The 15756-nt window shown below is 61.3% G+C and overlaps 1 protein-coding gene across 1 annotated transcript; it reads right to left on the reverse strand.

Annotated features, from left to right (window-relative positions):
- Positions 1–242: 242 nt before the first annotated feature.
- LOC308512734 (janus kinase and microtubule-interacting protein 2-like) lies at positions 243–14806 on the reverse strand (the record flags this gene model as incomplete). Its single annotated transcript, XM_081082358.1, has 9 exons — positions 243–344; positions 1886–1951; positions 2826–3029; positions 6270–6347; positions 7629–7697; positions 11857–11922; positions 12807–12860; positions 13453–13554; positions 14795–14806. 9 exons carry the CDS (start codon positions 14804–14806, stop codon positions 243–245), a joined length of 753 nt encoding a protein of 250 aa, XP_080938484.1.
- Between the last annotated feature and the right edge of the window lie 950 nt (positions 14807–15756).

Below are 15756 nucleotides of genomic sequence, written 5' to 3' on the forward strand. Positions count from 1 at the left end.
CAGTCCCTCTGGGTGCCCAGGGCACCGTCCACGGAGACATATGTACATGGTCTGCGTCCGCCAGCGCCCGAGCAGGGACGGGCTGTCCCCAGGTGCACAGACGCTCTCCCGGGGCTCAGTTTCTCGTAATTGCACTTAGTTCCCTGGAAGTCAGGTCTCTGCCCTTTGGGTTCTTGAAGGTCCCCCGTGGGGACTCATGTGGCCCTGAGCTTGACACAATCCCCATCATTCCTGCAGAACTCCTACAGCTCGGCTGGCCGGGGCCGCTGTCGATCCAAAAGGCCCCCCTTGGAGCCGTCGTCAAGTATGTGGGTTCTGGTCCCAGTTTCTGCCCGTGGAATAGCCTGTGGATTTTGGTTTGAGTGGGGTTGGGGTTGCCGTAGGGCCTCAGTTCATCCCATAAGCTCTTTTTCTACCCTGTAGAAGGAAAAAATAATGTGATGTGATGCAGGAACCAAGGGGTAATTAAAATGGCTGGAGGAGCCCCAGGCCTATCTGCCCCCACCTGCCCCAACTGCTGTCCTGAAGCTCCAGCTGAGCCCACCGGGGACCTTCCCCCAAATCCAGGGGAGGAGGAAACAGGACCCAGATAGCCTGCCCTGCAGGACCCACCCCACCCTCACCCCATGGCTTCCCCACTCCCATGGCAGTCAGACATCCCTCTCACAATCCCAGGACCTGCCTGCCTGCCTACCTGATCGCCCCTAACCACCTCTGCCTGACCGCCCCTAACTGCTCCCCTAACTGCTCCCCTGCTGGCCTGATCACCCCTAACTGCCTCTGCCTCACCCTCCACCACCACAGCTTTGTCTGGAAGGTCATTTGGGCTAATTAGCATATTACATTTTTATTCGTATAGATCAGCGGTTGTCAACCTGTGGGTCGCGACCCCTTTGGGGGTCGAACAACCCTCACACAGGGGTCGCCTAAGACCATCGGAAAACACATATATAATTACATATTGTTTTTGTGATTAATCACTATGCTTTAATTATGTTCAATTTGTAACAATGAAATTGGGGGTCACCACAACATGAGGAACTGTATTAAGGGGTCGCGGCATTAGGACGGTTGAGAACCACTGGTATAGATGAAAGGATACCAACCCCAGGTCTTGGCTCCCTGCAGTCATCAAGGCCACAGAATGAATGCTAGTGAGAAAAACAAAAAAAGGAACAAAAACTATAAAATAAGACAAAAGAAAATGAGGCAAGAAAGAAAAGAAAAGAGAGAAAAAGATGTAAGACGTAGTATGGAATTCAAGGGCAGCATTTTATAAGAACATCGACCTGGGGTTTGGTTTGGAAAGAGAAACAGGAAGTAAGGGGTTTCCGGAGTGGCCCCTTCCAGCCCTGGGGTCCTGGCCAAGTGTCTGAATTTCTCAGGCTCCGTTTCCTCACCCATAAAATGGGAATAATTGTGGAGACAAACGGGGCTGGGTGTGAGCACGTGACAGGCCGGCCTCGCTTCTCCTGGGAGAAAAGAGACTCCCAAGGACACGCCCCTGGCTCTGTCGGTAGACAGAGGTCACGGAAGGTGAATGGTCCCGGGAGAGACCCAACGTCTGTGGCTGGGGTGTCGCTCACAACAGAGCTCGCCTCACCCTTCCCAGTGCGGTGATGGCAGAAGGTCTTTGTGGGAAAAGGACATCACGCACACACCCCTCCCCCACACATAATTCACCCCAAACTGCACTTTTCTTCCCTAGAAGCACGCTCAAAGCAGCTACTTGGTTCTTGGACGTGCGGATTTGGGGGGGACAGGGCGGAGAAGGGGTGGCTGGAGACAGCCGTTCTCCGGCAGCAGGAGCAGGCAGGAGAGAAGATTCCCGCTAACGTCACACAAGCACAAGCCCCGCATGGCCGGGCTCGAACCCCCGACCCACCTTTTCCTCCAGTTCCTTCAGGTGCCGCCTCTGGGCCTCCAGCATGGCCTCCAGCTCCCGGATTCTCTGAAACACACCCCAGGACGCAACAGAAGTGACACCTCAGGTTCTAACCCTGATCCCTCCTGTTTGCCAAGGAGCAGCGTAGCAGCTGCGAGCGCACGGACGCTGGGTGGGCGGCCCACCGGCTGGTGTGCGCCCACAGACGGGCATCGCCACCGCCCGGACCAGAGGAGAGCCTTTCCCGCCCCAGGAGGCGCTCTGAGGTCCCCCCCGCCCAACTCTGTTCTGATCTCACTCACTGAAGACTGATTTTGCCTGTTCCTGAAGCGGAAATAGAATTTTACAGGTTGTGCTCTTAAGACAGGGTCTCTTGAAAACGTAAAATAAAGACTGGGCCACGGCATGGAGGTGTCCTGGGCAGGATCACCGATTTGAGGCGGCGCCAGACCCTGGAGGGAGCGAGGGCAGAGGACGCGACTGGGGCAGGCGTGCCGCGGTGTCCACCCAGACTCGCCCAGGGTGCTGAGGGCCTGCCTGGGTCTCGCCCTGAAAGGCCAGGGTCCCGGGACCCCCCAGTTCTGGAACAGTGCTTGGCACATAGATATTAGAAAAATCACAAACAATGGTGTGCATTTGTAGAGGTGGGCGGGGCCCTCAGGACGTCAGGCTAAGCAACCCAGACTGTGTCTTCTGGGCCATGGGGAGCCAAGGAGGGTCTTGGGGGAGGGGTGGTGCTGTGCTGCGTGTTAGGAAGGGGTGCGTGGGGGGGTGATTGGCAGGGAGAGGGGCAGGGTCCCAAGAGGGTGTTGTGATGGCCTGTGGCCCCAGCAGATGTCCCTGCAGGCCGGCTGGGGCTAGGACCCTAAGGCACAGGAGCGCCAACAGGGCCCGCGGGGTGTGGGGTGAGGAGTGGCCGTGGCCGTGGCCGCCGCCTCACCTGCTGCGCCTGCTGCAGCAGCTCCATGCGCTCCCGCAGGACCTGGCTGTCGAACTCGCGGCTCTGCCTCAGGATCTGCCTGCGCACCTTCTCCACGGCGGCCTGCAGGTCCTCCCGCTGGCCCGCGCTCAGCGCCCTGCTGGCCTTCTGGCCCGGCTCCTGCTGCAGCGCGTCGTACAGCGTGGCCTCCAGCTCCTGGATTTTCTGAGTGGCCAGATCACACAGACAGTGGATGGTCGCAAACGGGTGGACAGTCCTGTCCAGCGCCCTGACCAGGACCCTGCAGCCCAGGGCGGCAGAACCCGGGCAGGGACCCAGCAGGCAGCCAGCAGCCCCAGCAAGGGGGCGAGGGAGCCGTTCCCAGCCCCACACACATTTCTGAGAATGTGTCTTTCTCCATCCGAGGGCAACAAGAACAAATAATCATAACCACCCCTTAACTGTGTGATTTAGCCCGGCCGCGTGGCTTGGTGGTTGAGCATTGACCCAGGAACCAGGAGGTCACAGTTCGATTCCCCGTCAGGGCACATGCCTGGGTTGCGGGCTTGATCCCCAGTAAGGGGCGTGCAGGAGGCAGCCAATCAGTGATTCTCTCTCATCATTGATGTTTCCATCTCTCCCTCCCTCCCCTCTCTCCCTCCCCGTTCCCCTCTCCCTCCCTCTCCCTCTCCTTCCTCTCTCTCTAAAATTCAATAAAAACATGTTTTTTTAAAAAATGTGTGATTCAACTGGTTCTTAATTTACCCCTGACCTTGGGAGCAAGTCCCCCCTTCATCACGGTGCTGAGGGAGAAACACGTCTCAAATCGCTCACACTCGGGGGTCAGCTGGCTGCGTAGGAGTGCAGCTTTAACCCACGCAATGCGTGGCGATGTTTGAAGGGACCCCCGCGCCCTAAGGAAGGAAGACACGCTCTGTAGCACAGCGGATGAGCGATCGGTGGTCCATGTGGAATCTGGGAAAGCTCCGAGCTCTATCGCTAGAGGAGGGCATTTCTTTTCAAGTCCACAGCGAGACACGGACATGCAGTTACCTCATGGGAAAGTCTAGGGAGTTACCTGCTCTGCCCCCTGGATGCCCACGCGCACCCCTTCCTATGGAATAGCTCCTGGCCCAGAGACAGCACAGGCCAGGCACCAGTTTGGGGGAAGGGACAAGAGGCGAGCGGTGGGTGGTGTGGGGCAGGGGCAGTGCGGTGGCCCTCTCCTGCTGCGTGGGCACTGGCTCCTCCGGCCTCCTCAGCGTCAGCACAGCTGTGCTAACCCCTGGCGGACTCCGGCCCATGGGGCCAGGACCAGGTTCCACCCACAGACCTCATCCCCTTCCCTCTCTGCCCTGGAGGCCACCCCTGGGGTCTGCTCACTGGTGTGCGGAAGGGTCCCGTGTGGCTCCCCCAGAGCGGGAGTGTGCCTGTGCCTGCTGGGGCGGCCCCTCTCCATTTGGCCCAGTTCCTGGGGGATCCCCATGTTGCCAGCCTCCAGCCAGGACCCCACCACCCAGCTCAGTGACAGAGGGATGCGGTGTGCGCCCACCGGGCTCACTGCCGCCCCAGGCACAGCCCTGCCTCCCTCTCGGAACATTGCTTCCCTGACGACGCAGCCAGCCGAGCGCTGCGTCAGAGCCGGGCTCACGCGGGCCTGGCATCCCCTTGGGCCTCAGCACTGTCTGTGGTGTGAGTGCAGCTGCGGAGCCGGCTGAGCGTGCTCGGTGGACACCAAGGTTTCCCCAGTATTTGGGAAACACCTCTCTTTGAGCTGCCCCTTGGGAAGAGGTCCCTCGCCCTGAGCTCTGCAGATGTCGCTAATGTTCCGCTCCGTCTCAGCCCTCCCTCCCGCATCCTAAGGACCAAGAAATCCTTCAGTTTCCCAAACCTATTCCATGGCAGCGCCCTCTCCCCGCCTCCCCTCCCCACACTGCCTTGGCCTGAGTTCCTGTAATACCTCTCGAAACCACATTCCTCAGGCTTTGGGGGAAATTCTAGGCGAGGGCAGGGCTGCATGTCAGAAAGGACCTGAAGTGCAGGTTCACGAGAGGGAGGGGGGGGAGGGGGGGTTGCAAAAGGACCCAGACTGATCAAGGGAAAACCAAAGCTGTGGAAGAAGACGAGAGAAGGTGAGGATGTTTCTGTTTTGAATCCCCCTTAAACTCTGTTCTCAAGTTGTGGGCCCAGAAGCAAGACCTGGCAGGGCGGGGGGCTCGGTCGTCCCAGCCTCCGGCTCTCCTGCGGCCGGCCCTGGCACCCCAGCTCGGAGCCCCGCCGCGAAAGGCGTCCCTTTGGGTGGAAACGGACAAGACGAGGGTCGCACTGGACCAGCCTCCCGCGGAGCTCCGCCTGAGCTGGGCCCCGCCGCCCACTCCCCGTCTCCCTGGAGACGCTCGCGGAAGCAGGAGTTTGAGGGTCTCCAGGGACTGGCGGCATTTCCTAGGGATGAGCCCATTCTGCACAGCGATTTCAACGACAAGGGACCCGGCAAAGATGTGCCCACACTCTGTCCGCTGCCCTGCCTCCCCTGCAGGGCGCGGCCTGCACTTCTCGCCGTCGGAAAGGCCGCCACCCGCGCACACGGCTGTGGGTCCTCGGAGCATCTGACAGACATGGGACCCCGAACGCGACCTTCTACGCTGGGCACCAGGAAGCCCAGAACCAGTCTTGTGGCAAAGAGCAACACTGGCCCTGGCAGGTGTGCTCAGTGGGTGGGGCATCTTCCCGGGCACTGCAGGTTGCCGGTTCGATTCCTGGGAAAATCTTTAAAAAAAAAAAAAAATAGCAATAGAGCAAAAGCCCTTCCAGCGAGCCATTTCATTCTGATGACCAGGCGGCCGCTCACTGCTCTCCCCTGTTCCTCCATGACTGTCTCCTGTTCACAGGAGCACTGCTTTGCAGGGTTATTTATTTTTATTGATTGATTGATTGATTGATTTCAGAGAGGAAGGGAGAGGGAGAGAGAGAGAGAGAAACATCAATGAAGAAAGAGAATCCTGGATCAGCTGCCTCCTGCATGTCCCGCACTGGGGATCGAGCCTGCAACCCAGGCATATGCCCTGACTGGGAATTGAACCGTGACCTCCTGGTTTGTAGGTTGACTCTCAACCCCTGAGCCATGCCGGCCAGGCTGCTTTGAGGTTTTAAGCATAAATAAATATTTAAGTACAAACAAACATAAGAAAGAGGGTGTGTGTTTTTTCATTCATCTGAAATGATTGCTAGAACTGGACAAGCATGTCTAAAAAAGCCACCAAGCTGACTACGTGTGAAAGTCATGACTGATCTGGAAAAATCCACCATTCATCAGTGTGGCCATTCCCAGCCCAGCGTGGAGGTGGCGTTTTCACGGCTCCCACAGGGCACGGGCGAGGACTCGGAACGCGGTCTCAGCCCACGGAAAACGCGGCCTCCACTGTCGAGTCTAAAAAGCCACGGTGCCCAACCCACCCCGGGTCCTACCAGGTGAGCCTGGTCCAGGGCCTGCTTCCTGTAGTCCAGCTCCTCCTCCAGGTAGCCCTTCTGCTTGCTGAACAGGTCCTGAGAGAGGAGGCGCCCGGTCAGGAGCACGAGGAACCGCTGCACTGCGGCCTTCAGAGCCAACCTCCTGCCCTTGGCTACGTGCGTCTCCCCAGGTCGGGGAGGGGGGTCGGGGCCGCAGGTGAGAGGGATGGGGGGGCTGCCCGCTGGCTCCCTGTCTGAGTCCTCTGGCGGGAGCCTCACAGGCCCAAAACCTGGGTCAGGGCTCCCGTCCTAGTGGGTGTCTGACTGCAGAGAAGGGACCTGGATCCCAGCAATCCTTTCTGTTCCTCTTGCCACATCCTGAGGCTCCTGCAGACGTCTCAGTCCTTCCCAGAGGCAGTCCCGCCCCACGTGACCGAGGCCACCACCTGCCGATGAGTGCCACTGCCCCACGCTCCCTCCCCCGCCCTCCAGGTCCCACCCTCAGCCCAAGCACCATCCCTCCAGATCACAAATCGCTCTCTATTGAGAATTTGAGGGTTTCCGAGTTAGAGCTCCTACACTGTAGCCATTTGACTTTACTGATGAGGAAACAGAGGGCCCGAGTGGACCACAGCCTCGTGCTGGATGCCTAGTTGCCTGGTGACAGACAGGACTAAAAACCCAGGCCCTGGGATTCCAGCTCAGGGTCTGTCCACACCACACACGGCTCCAGGCCTGTGCTTCCCATCCCCTCCTTCCTTGCCTCTCATTTCTACTGAGAAAACTCGCGGGTCTCAGAAGGCGCAACCATCCTCTCTCCTGACACCCCCGCCTGGCTCCCTCGCCCTGTCCGGCTGCCCACAGGTGCCCGCATGCGCCCAGCTCTGTGCAGAAACAGGCTGTGCATCTGGGCTCTCTCAGCCCCACGAGGCGGAGACGGAACCCACTTATCGCTAAGGAAACTGAGATCCGGGCCCGTAGGGGGTCAGTGAGGATTGGGTCCTGTCTGCGTGTCCCCGGAGCCCCTGGGCCAAGCGCCTCCGTATCCCTGACGTGCCCCCCCTGGCTTCACGCCGCACCGTGGCCGTCACTCATGAGCACACGGCCCCAGGGGCTTGGGGGCCGCTCCCGGCAGCAGGCGCCCCGCTTTCGGTACTGAACCTCTGAACCAGGCCCGGACAGCAGAGATGCCCGAAACATATAGTAAGTGAATAGCGAGGTGGATGGATGATCATTCGCTACCCAGACGGCACCAGGGCAAAAGCCAGAGAAACACGTGCGAATAAGTAACGGGAAACGCCGGCCAGGCTTCCCGGGGCGAGGGGGCGGGGAGGCACCTGAGCCCCTCCAGCCGCCTCCTCCGGCTCCGGCGCTTACCTTTTCCTTCTCCAGGTCCAGCATCTTCTGGGTCAGGGCCGCCTCGGTGCCCTCTATCTGCTTCAGCCACTGGAAGAGAGCAGGACGGGGGCGGCATGAGGACCCGCAGCCGGGATTCCGCCAGGCGGGCGTGCGGGGCCTCCTCCCAGAGGGGCTCCTGGGTCCCAGGGGGTGAGGCCCCGTCACGCCCAGGGGAGTCCTCAGGATGGAATTTCCGTCTCTACAGATGTTCCAGCTGTTTGCTCAGGGATCGGCCGGGTCATGGACACACGCGTGCGGGCATGTGCCTGTGGATGGGTGTGGGGGTTACCCAGGCGAGCCCGTGAGTACCGGAGGCAGTGGGCACGTGTGGTGTGGGAGCCTCCTAGCACATGGTGGCCCGAGCGTGGACGGCTGCGAGTGGGGCATCTGGACTCTGCAGCCGGCCGGGAGCGGCACCGAGGGTACTCTGCCATGTGCGGTGCCGGTGGCTGCAGCCCGGACCTCCTCCGGCCTCGCCCCAGCTTACGGGTGAGGACCTGGGGTTAAGTCCCTTGTCCAAGATCACACGGGTGGGGTGCGGGGATTTTGAACCCAAACCTTAGCACTGCCCCCTGCAGCCCCGCCCCCCAGGCATGTCTGAGCAGCCAGTGCACCACGGCATGCAGGCAGGAGAGGGGTCCAGCCAGGCAGGGTGCAGCTGCGAGGGCCTGAGAGTCCCACATGTGCCCAGTACCAGTGTGCGAGGGGCTGAGGGAGGCGGGCACAGCTGCCGAGGGCTGAGGGCGGCGGCCGCTGTTTCCCAGGCTGTAGGCATGCGGGTGAGTCCTGTGCGGAGCCCACCTCGGAGAAGGAGGAAGTCCACAGACTGGGTGCCCTGGCCTGCGGGGGGTGTGGGGCTCGGACTGGACAACAGGTGGGAGTATGTGCGTCTGGACTCATTGCTAAGCCAGCAGACCCCCTCCCTGCCCCTGCTGCCTGTGGACCTGACCTTTCCCGATGCCCAGCTGCCGGGTGCTCCCCCTTCCTGCTCCCCGCATTCCGTGCCCCCTCCCCTGCCCGGCCCCTGCTCTCTCTGCTTCCTCTGAAGTGTCTCCAGCAGCCCAGGCCGCCCACCACCCCTGTGCACAGCTCCTTCCTCGCCTCCCAGGCCCCATCTCACCCACACCCGGACGCCGGGAGCACCCTGGCTCCTCCGCCTCCCGTGCTCTTTCTGCCCCCCTGCTCCTCAGACCCTCCCACGTGCTCCCCCCGCTCAGCCCCTGTGCCCACCCAGCTCGGCCCCTCAGCTCCAGGCTCACCTGGACCCCTCCTGCCCGCCCCCAGCCCGCCAGCTCCCTCACGGACATGCATCTGCGCCCCTGCTCCTGCTTAAAGCCCCAAGGGCATCCGCACCCCAATCACGCCCGATGACCTCTGGCCCACAGGCAGGCCGCACTGCCCTTGCCCCAGGGCCTTTGCACCTGCTGCTCTCTCTGCCCCGAACTCGCCACCTCTCCCCACCCCGCCTCAGCCCCAGGCCTGCGCTACCTGCTGCCTCCCCAGGAAGCCGGCCCTGCTGCCTGCGTCCCTGGGGTCAGGCACCCACGGATCCCCACATCCTCTGTGAATGCCTGTCCCACGCCCCTCTGAGGGCCCACATGGGACACGTTCTGTCAGACGCCCTGGCCCAGCACAGGCCCGGCAGGAGGGGCGGCCTCCCCAGCATCTGCTGAACGAAGGAGGCGGCGAGGGGTGGGGTCCGGTGGGTGCGCCGGCCCCGCAGAGGGAACAGGCTCCGGCCCCACATGCCCTGGCCCCCCCCACCTCGGGGGGCTCTGCCCAGCGGCGTGTGGTGTCTGAGGAACAGGTGAGCGTGTTTTTGACGGGGAGACGGTTCCGTTTCTCATGCCCTAAGGTATGCCGTCGTGAGGAATAAATTAAAATGGGGGCATCGGGTTTCTGTGACCAGGGCCAGCGGCTCTCAGACAGGCTTTAGAGGGCGTGACGTCAGGTTTCCTTCTGGCCACACGGCAGGGGGTGCGCGCCATGCACACGAGGGAACCGGACGGGTCCCGCTCCGGGCGGGCGCGGGCGCCAGGACAGAAGCCCGGGCCAGGAGCCCCCTGGGCAGGCGAGGTAGCCAGCTCCACAACGGGGTCGGCCGCGTCCGCGGGGCCTCGCTCCGGGCGTGGGGGCCGGGGGCTGGGCAGCGGCGAGTGCGCCCCCCGAGTCTGGAGGAGTCTGGGAGCCCGGCAGGTGCACCCACCCCTGCTCCCGCGGCCCACGCTGCAGGGCGGACCCTCCACCCACCTCCCTGACCCAGGCCGGCCGTGAGCAGGTCTGACCGCGGGCCCCGAAGTCACCAGCGGGATCGGGGACTCAAAGCGTCCACCTTTCGGGTGAGTTTTGAACCCGAGGGGAAGAGGTGTGACTCGCCATCACCTGTGGCCCTCCGGGGCCGTGTCCGGCTTCTCTGCGGGGCATGTGCCACATGGGGGAGGGCAAGGCCTGGTCCCTGACCCCGGACTCCGCTGACCAGGGGCCGGCCGGGAGCTGAGGGGACAGGGCTCCCCGGGGAGGGGAGGCGGCCTCAGCGAGGTGCCCGGCATCCACGCTCGCGCCGGGACGCGGGTCTGCGCCTCCAACCAGAACACTGCCGCGGCCTGGGTGCCGGTGCCGGTGTGAGTGACGCCTTTAAACTGCGTGTGACCGGCTGAGGGGCTGGCGGAGGCGGCAGGGCCTCTCGGAGAACCGCTCTGCAGGGCGACCAGCTCGCCGTCTGGCCGCCCGGCCCGCCGCCCGCGCTGTCTGTCTGGTGGGGACCGTCCCCATTTCAGCTCTGAGATGCCCACGTCCCAGGAAAACCCTGGGTCCTGAGCCAGCCCCTCGGGCGGTGACCCCAGCTGTCCTGCCATTGCTCTCGGCGGGTCCCACTGTTTGGGGGGCTACTCTCAGCACCCACACTCTCTCTAGGGGAGAGAGCAACTTCTGAGCATTTCACTTTGCTCGCAGACATGTGGCCGGGCGTGGAAACGGCCGTCTAAGTCCAGTCCCCAAAACCGTCCCAAACGGGAGCTGGACCCCGTCCACCTGGCAGAGCTGGGATCCTCAACATGAGCAGCTCCTGCTCCCACCCACCCGCGTGGGATCTGGCAGCAGAGGGAGGAGCTGGCAGGAAGGGAGGAGCTGGCAGGAAGGGAGGAGCTGGCAGGGAGGGAGGAGCTGGCAGGAAGGGGAGGAGCTGGCAGGGAGGGGAGGAGCTGGAGGGAGGGAGGAGCTGGCAGGGAGGGGAGGAGCTGGAGAAAGGGGAGGAGCTGGCAGGAAGGGGAGGAGCTGGCAGGAAGGGGAGGAGCTGGAGGGAGGGGAGGAGCTGGCAGGGAGGGAGAAGCTGGCAGGAAGAGGAGGAGCTGGAGAAAGGGGAGGAGCTGGCAGGAAGGGAGGAGCTGGCAGGGAGGAGAGGAGCTGGCAGGGAGGGGAGGAGCTGGAGGGAGGGGAGGAGCTGGAGGGAGGGGAGGAGCTGGCAGGGAGGGAGGAGCTGGCAGGGAGGGGAGGAGCTGGCAGGGAGGGAGGAGCTGGCGGGGGGGAGGAGCTGGCAGGGGGGAGGAGCTAGCAGGGGGGGAGGAGCTGGCGGGGAGTCGGGGTTGGGGAGGAGGCTGACGCAGTTCTTTGTGGTCAGGGCACAGCCTGGTGGATTCTGGGGGTTGGGGCAGATGGGCAGCAGCGGGAAGAGGCTGGAGGAAGTGCGTGGGGGTGACAGGAACCAGGCAGACTGCAGCCACAGGCCAGGCAGGCCCAGGTCCTCAGCTCTGCAAGGGAGAAGCCAGCGTCCCGGGCCAGCTGCCCTGGAAACCGAGCTGACCAAGTGCTCAGGACCCTCTCGCCATCACCAGCCAGTCCGCTTCCGGACCTCCCCGGCGGGCGGTTAAATGGGATGAGGCAGGGAAATGCTGGCACCGCTCGTGGTCAATAGGAAGGAAGTGGAAATCCCTCAGTGTCTTAGCGGAGGGGAGACTATGGCGTGGCCGCCCGGCGGCACAGCGAGGGGAGCTCGTGGGAGGATAAACCTGGAAGTGTGAGGGGTTCAAAGCCATGGAAACCGGGGCGGGGGCCAGGCCAGAAGGAAACACACCCAGGTCGGGAGTGACCCGCCATCAGGAAACAGGAGCCGTGCACGAGCGCATGCAGCGACCAACGGACAGACCGACAGACCGACAGACGGGCCTGCGCCCTAAGCTAGACGCGAGTGCAGGGCGGAGCGGGGCTCTACCTTCTCACACAGCGCGAGCACAGTCCCGGCCTGGATGATGGCCACCTGCTCTTCGTTTCTCAGATTCTAAAACACAAAACCGGCAAGGGCGTTGGCACGGGATCCCGCAGGCCTTCGGGCTAGACAACTGCCAGGTCCTCTCTGAGCGTGTCCTCCACCCTCTCAAGGTCAGCCCCACCCACTAAGGTCAGCCCCACCCACTCAAGGTCAGCCCCACCCCCTCAAGGTCAGCCCCACCCTCTCAAGGTCAACCTTCACCCTCTCAAGGTCAGCCCCACCCTCTCAAGGTCAGCCCCACCCTCTCAAGGTCAGCCTCACCCTATCAAGGTCAGCCCCACCCTCTCAAGGTCAGCCCCACCCTCTCAAGGTCAGCCTCACCCTATCAAGGTCAGCCCCACCCTCTCAAGGTCAGCCCCACCCTCTCAAGGTCAACCTTCACCCTCTCAAGGTCAGCCCCACCCTATCAAGGTCAGCCCCACCCTCTCAAGGTCAGCCCCACCCTATCAAGGTCAGCCCCACCCTCTCAAGGTCAGCCCCACCCTCTCAAGGTCAGCTTTTAATGGCAGAGACATCCTCTCTGAGCTCTGGCCTTCTGCGTGGGAACCTGTCACAGGGTGGCACCAAGCCAACCTTTTAGGAAAGTAAAAATCTCACTTTGTGGTTCAGAAATCTTGGGGGACTCCACTATCTCACTGGGGATTCATTCTTATGCTTTCCCCCCTCATCACTCAGGCTCAGAGGGCGAGCTAACCGGAGAACCCCACTTCTGGCAAGAACCCCACGTCTGAGGACGGCAGACCCAGCCACCCCAGGGAACACGGCCACAGAAAAGCCTTACACTGTACGTATTCGATCTCTTCCATTAGGAAGAAAGGAAAACAGAACGAGAGCCACACAATACACCGAACCACAACGAGACACGGAGCCCAGAGCCAGTCGCCCGTAGTTACCCCGTTATCGCCCAGGATGTCTAGCTTCTTCATCAGGTCGGACACATCCACGTCCTGGAAGAGATGCAACCGTCATTTCTGAGTGAGCGACAGAGCACGTGGCGCCAGGCTCTCGGGCCACGGCCCTCACTGCTCCCTACGCGCTCCCCTCCTCCTCTTATAGGGACAGGCTGCTGCGTGTTAGGTCCCTGACTTCGAGAGCGACCATGGCAGCCTGTGGGCCAGGAGCACCGTCTCTGCCCATGGGAAGGTCTTACCCGCCTCCGGGAGCAGGACAACCACCGCCGTCCTGGCCAGGGCGCCCCTGCCTGTCGGGCACCACACCGAGTGCTCCTCTGGGTTAACGGACCCGCCCAGGCCTCAGAGACAAGAGGGGACGGAAGGTCAGGGAGGTCACGGGCCAGGGCGAGGGTCGGCACTCAGGCCACCTCCCACGTCTCTGTTCTTTCATCGTGGGGTACAAACAGGGTAGCCATTGGTGACTCGCTGAAATCATGAACTATGACTTTCAGGATGTGTGTGGGGGGGCGGGTAGGGGTCTCTTATGAAAACGCATTCTATCCCTGGCATCGGCCTGCCCTGGGCCGCAGCGGAGGCACCCCCTCTCCTCCCAGCTCTGCCCCGCACCCCGGGCCCTGGCACCTACCTTAACTCCTTCCTGGTGGCAGAACAGCTGGAGGGCGCTGCTGTGGTTCTCGGGGAAGCTGGCGATTTGGAGGTTAAACGCGGGCGACCTCCGCTCTCTCTCCTGGGGAGAAGATTTGGTTTAAACACAGGACTTTATTGAATTAGTTTCCACTTGCCATTTCCCCCACGTCACTTGGCACAAACTAACGAATTCCAGTGGGCAAAGATGCTCCTAAAAAGCGCCCGTTCAGACTACGCATCCTCGTCGGCGGAACGGCGCGACCTCCTGTGGACACCTGTTCACCTCTGACCTCGTCGCTGGGAAGAAATGGTTAACTGAGGACCCGGGAGAGGGGAGCCAGGAAGGCTCACCATCAGCAAATATGGAATGTTTCATACTGGCAACAAGTGCCAAAGGCCACCGAGTATGCCAGTGCCCGGTGCCCTGGGCACATTGTCTCGTGTGATCCTCACACAACCCCAGAGGCAGGCGTATCGCTTTCATCTTAGACAAGGAGACGGAGTGAGCGGCAGGGCTGGGACCCTGGCTCCACGCACTGTTCATATAATCTGTGATTCATCCGGTTGTTTCAAGGTGTTTTTTCACCCCGCGCACACACCAGTGGTCACCACGCCCCTGCCTTGGATGGAGTCAGATCTCAGGGACCAAGGAGGGAAAAGCATTTTCCCAGAAGAGGCTCTTAATCATCACCACGAAGTGACATGTTTTCAGAAAGGACAGGAGCAGCCCAGTCGCTCACAGGAATAGAGCCCAGCGGCCAACAGTCCTCCGGTCTCGAAGGTTTCCTCCCTGGCGCTGCCCTCACTCCGGGAGCCACGGACAGGCCGGCCAGCAGGGGCCTTGGCACATGCTCCCCTGAACCCACACCGCCCCTTTTCTCGGGCTGCAGTGAGGTAACACGCTGTCGGTCGGACCACACCTGCAGGGCCTACTGGGTCATGGGCGCCCTTACCACTGAGGTGAGGAGCGTAGCCAGTGGGCCTAGTTTAGGGAAATGGTGGGCAGCAGATAAAGGAGAGAGAAAGTCATTCATTCATTCAGTTTCCTTCTCACCTGGGCTTGAAACAGTTTAGAGAAACCTGGTTTGCCTGATGAGCCAAAACACAGAATTTGCAATTGCTCCATCCAGTGGGTGCCTTTCTACTCACTTAAATGGAATCTCCGTAGAAAAGGTCATAAGAGAAAGCTCATATTTCATGTGAGTGGAAGTTAGAAAACTCTAATGGCTCTGAAGGACAGTGGAGACACCTGAAGAAAATTCTGTAAACTGAGCAATGCTGGTAGAACGCTCAGGAGAAAGATGAGTAACAAAGACCCATAAAAGGTTTTCTAACAGGACCGACGTGTTCATGACGCCCTCAACCTCGTAACTTCCGATTTCTGCCGCACAAATGAAACACCAGCTCTCACGAGTGAGGGCCACGGGCAGCCACACTGGTTCCTGAGACCCCGCCGTGGCCCAGGCCAGCGACCAAGGACCAGACGGTAGGTTCTAGCAAACAGGACTGAAACGGAAGCCGGGAGAAGAAAGCAAAGTCAGAAACGTGGCCTGCAGGTCCCGCGCACGCAGAGGGACAGCGGAGCCGGGCCTGCCGGAAACCCTCACAAACGCAGGAGATGTCGGGATGCCGGCGAGTGTTCAGCGGAAACAAACAGGAAGGATTAGGAAGTGAGTGGCAGCGAGGCGCTAGTGACAGGAAGGTTTCCGTGGGAAGCCATGAAACCATCGGCAATGCCACACGAGGCCCGACTGTGCAGTGGGGAGCAACTGAAGGTTTAACACGATGTCCAGCCCGGCCGGCGTGGCTCAGTGGCTGAGCATCGCTCTATGAACCAGGAGGTCACGGTTCCATTCCCGGTCAGGGCACAGGCCCGGGTTGTGGGCTTGATCCCCGGTGTGGGGCGTGCAGGAGGCAGCTGATCCATGATTCTCTCTCATCATTGATGTTTCTCTCTCTCTCTTCCTCTCCCTTCCTCTCTGAAATTAATAAAAATATATTTTAAAAGCAAACAAACAAAAACCCCACGATGTCTACCGTGTACAATGTCAGTCACGCTCTGGGCTAAGGCGTGGCGTCAGCTGCAGTTGAGTGGCTTTTTAGCCCAGAGCTGAGCTGCCAGGTCTGTCCGCACTGGAGGAAAGAGTTGAAGCAACGTGAGGCGTTTCCTGAACTGCCTGTGCGAGTCCCTCCTCCTCCCCGGCTCACTTACCTGTGTTTGCCTTGGCCAACAGAAAGCGGGTCAGGCTAGCGGGACCCACACTACAGAGGCTCGGGCCCTGCCGTTCCGGGAGGCGCCACG

The sequence above is a fragment of the Myotis nattereri genome (assembly GCF_964212035.1).
Source record: "Myotis nattereri genome assembly, chromosome: 1".
In the NCBI taxonomy this organism is placed as follows: Eukaryota; Metazoa; Chordata; class Mammalia; order Chiroptera; family Vespertilionidae; genus Myotis; species Myotis nattereri.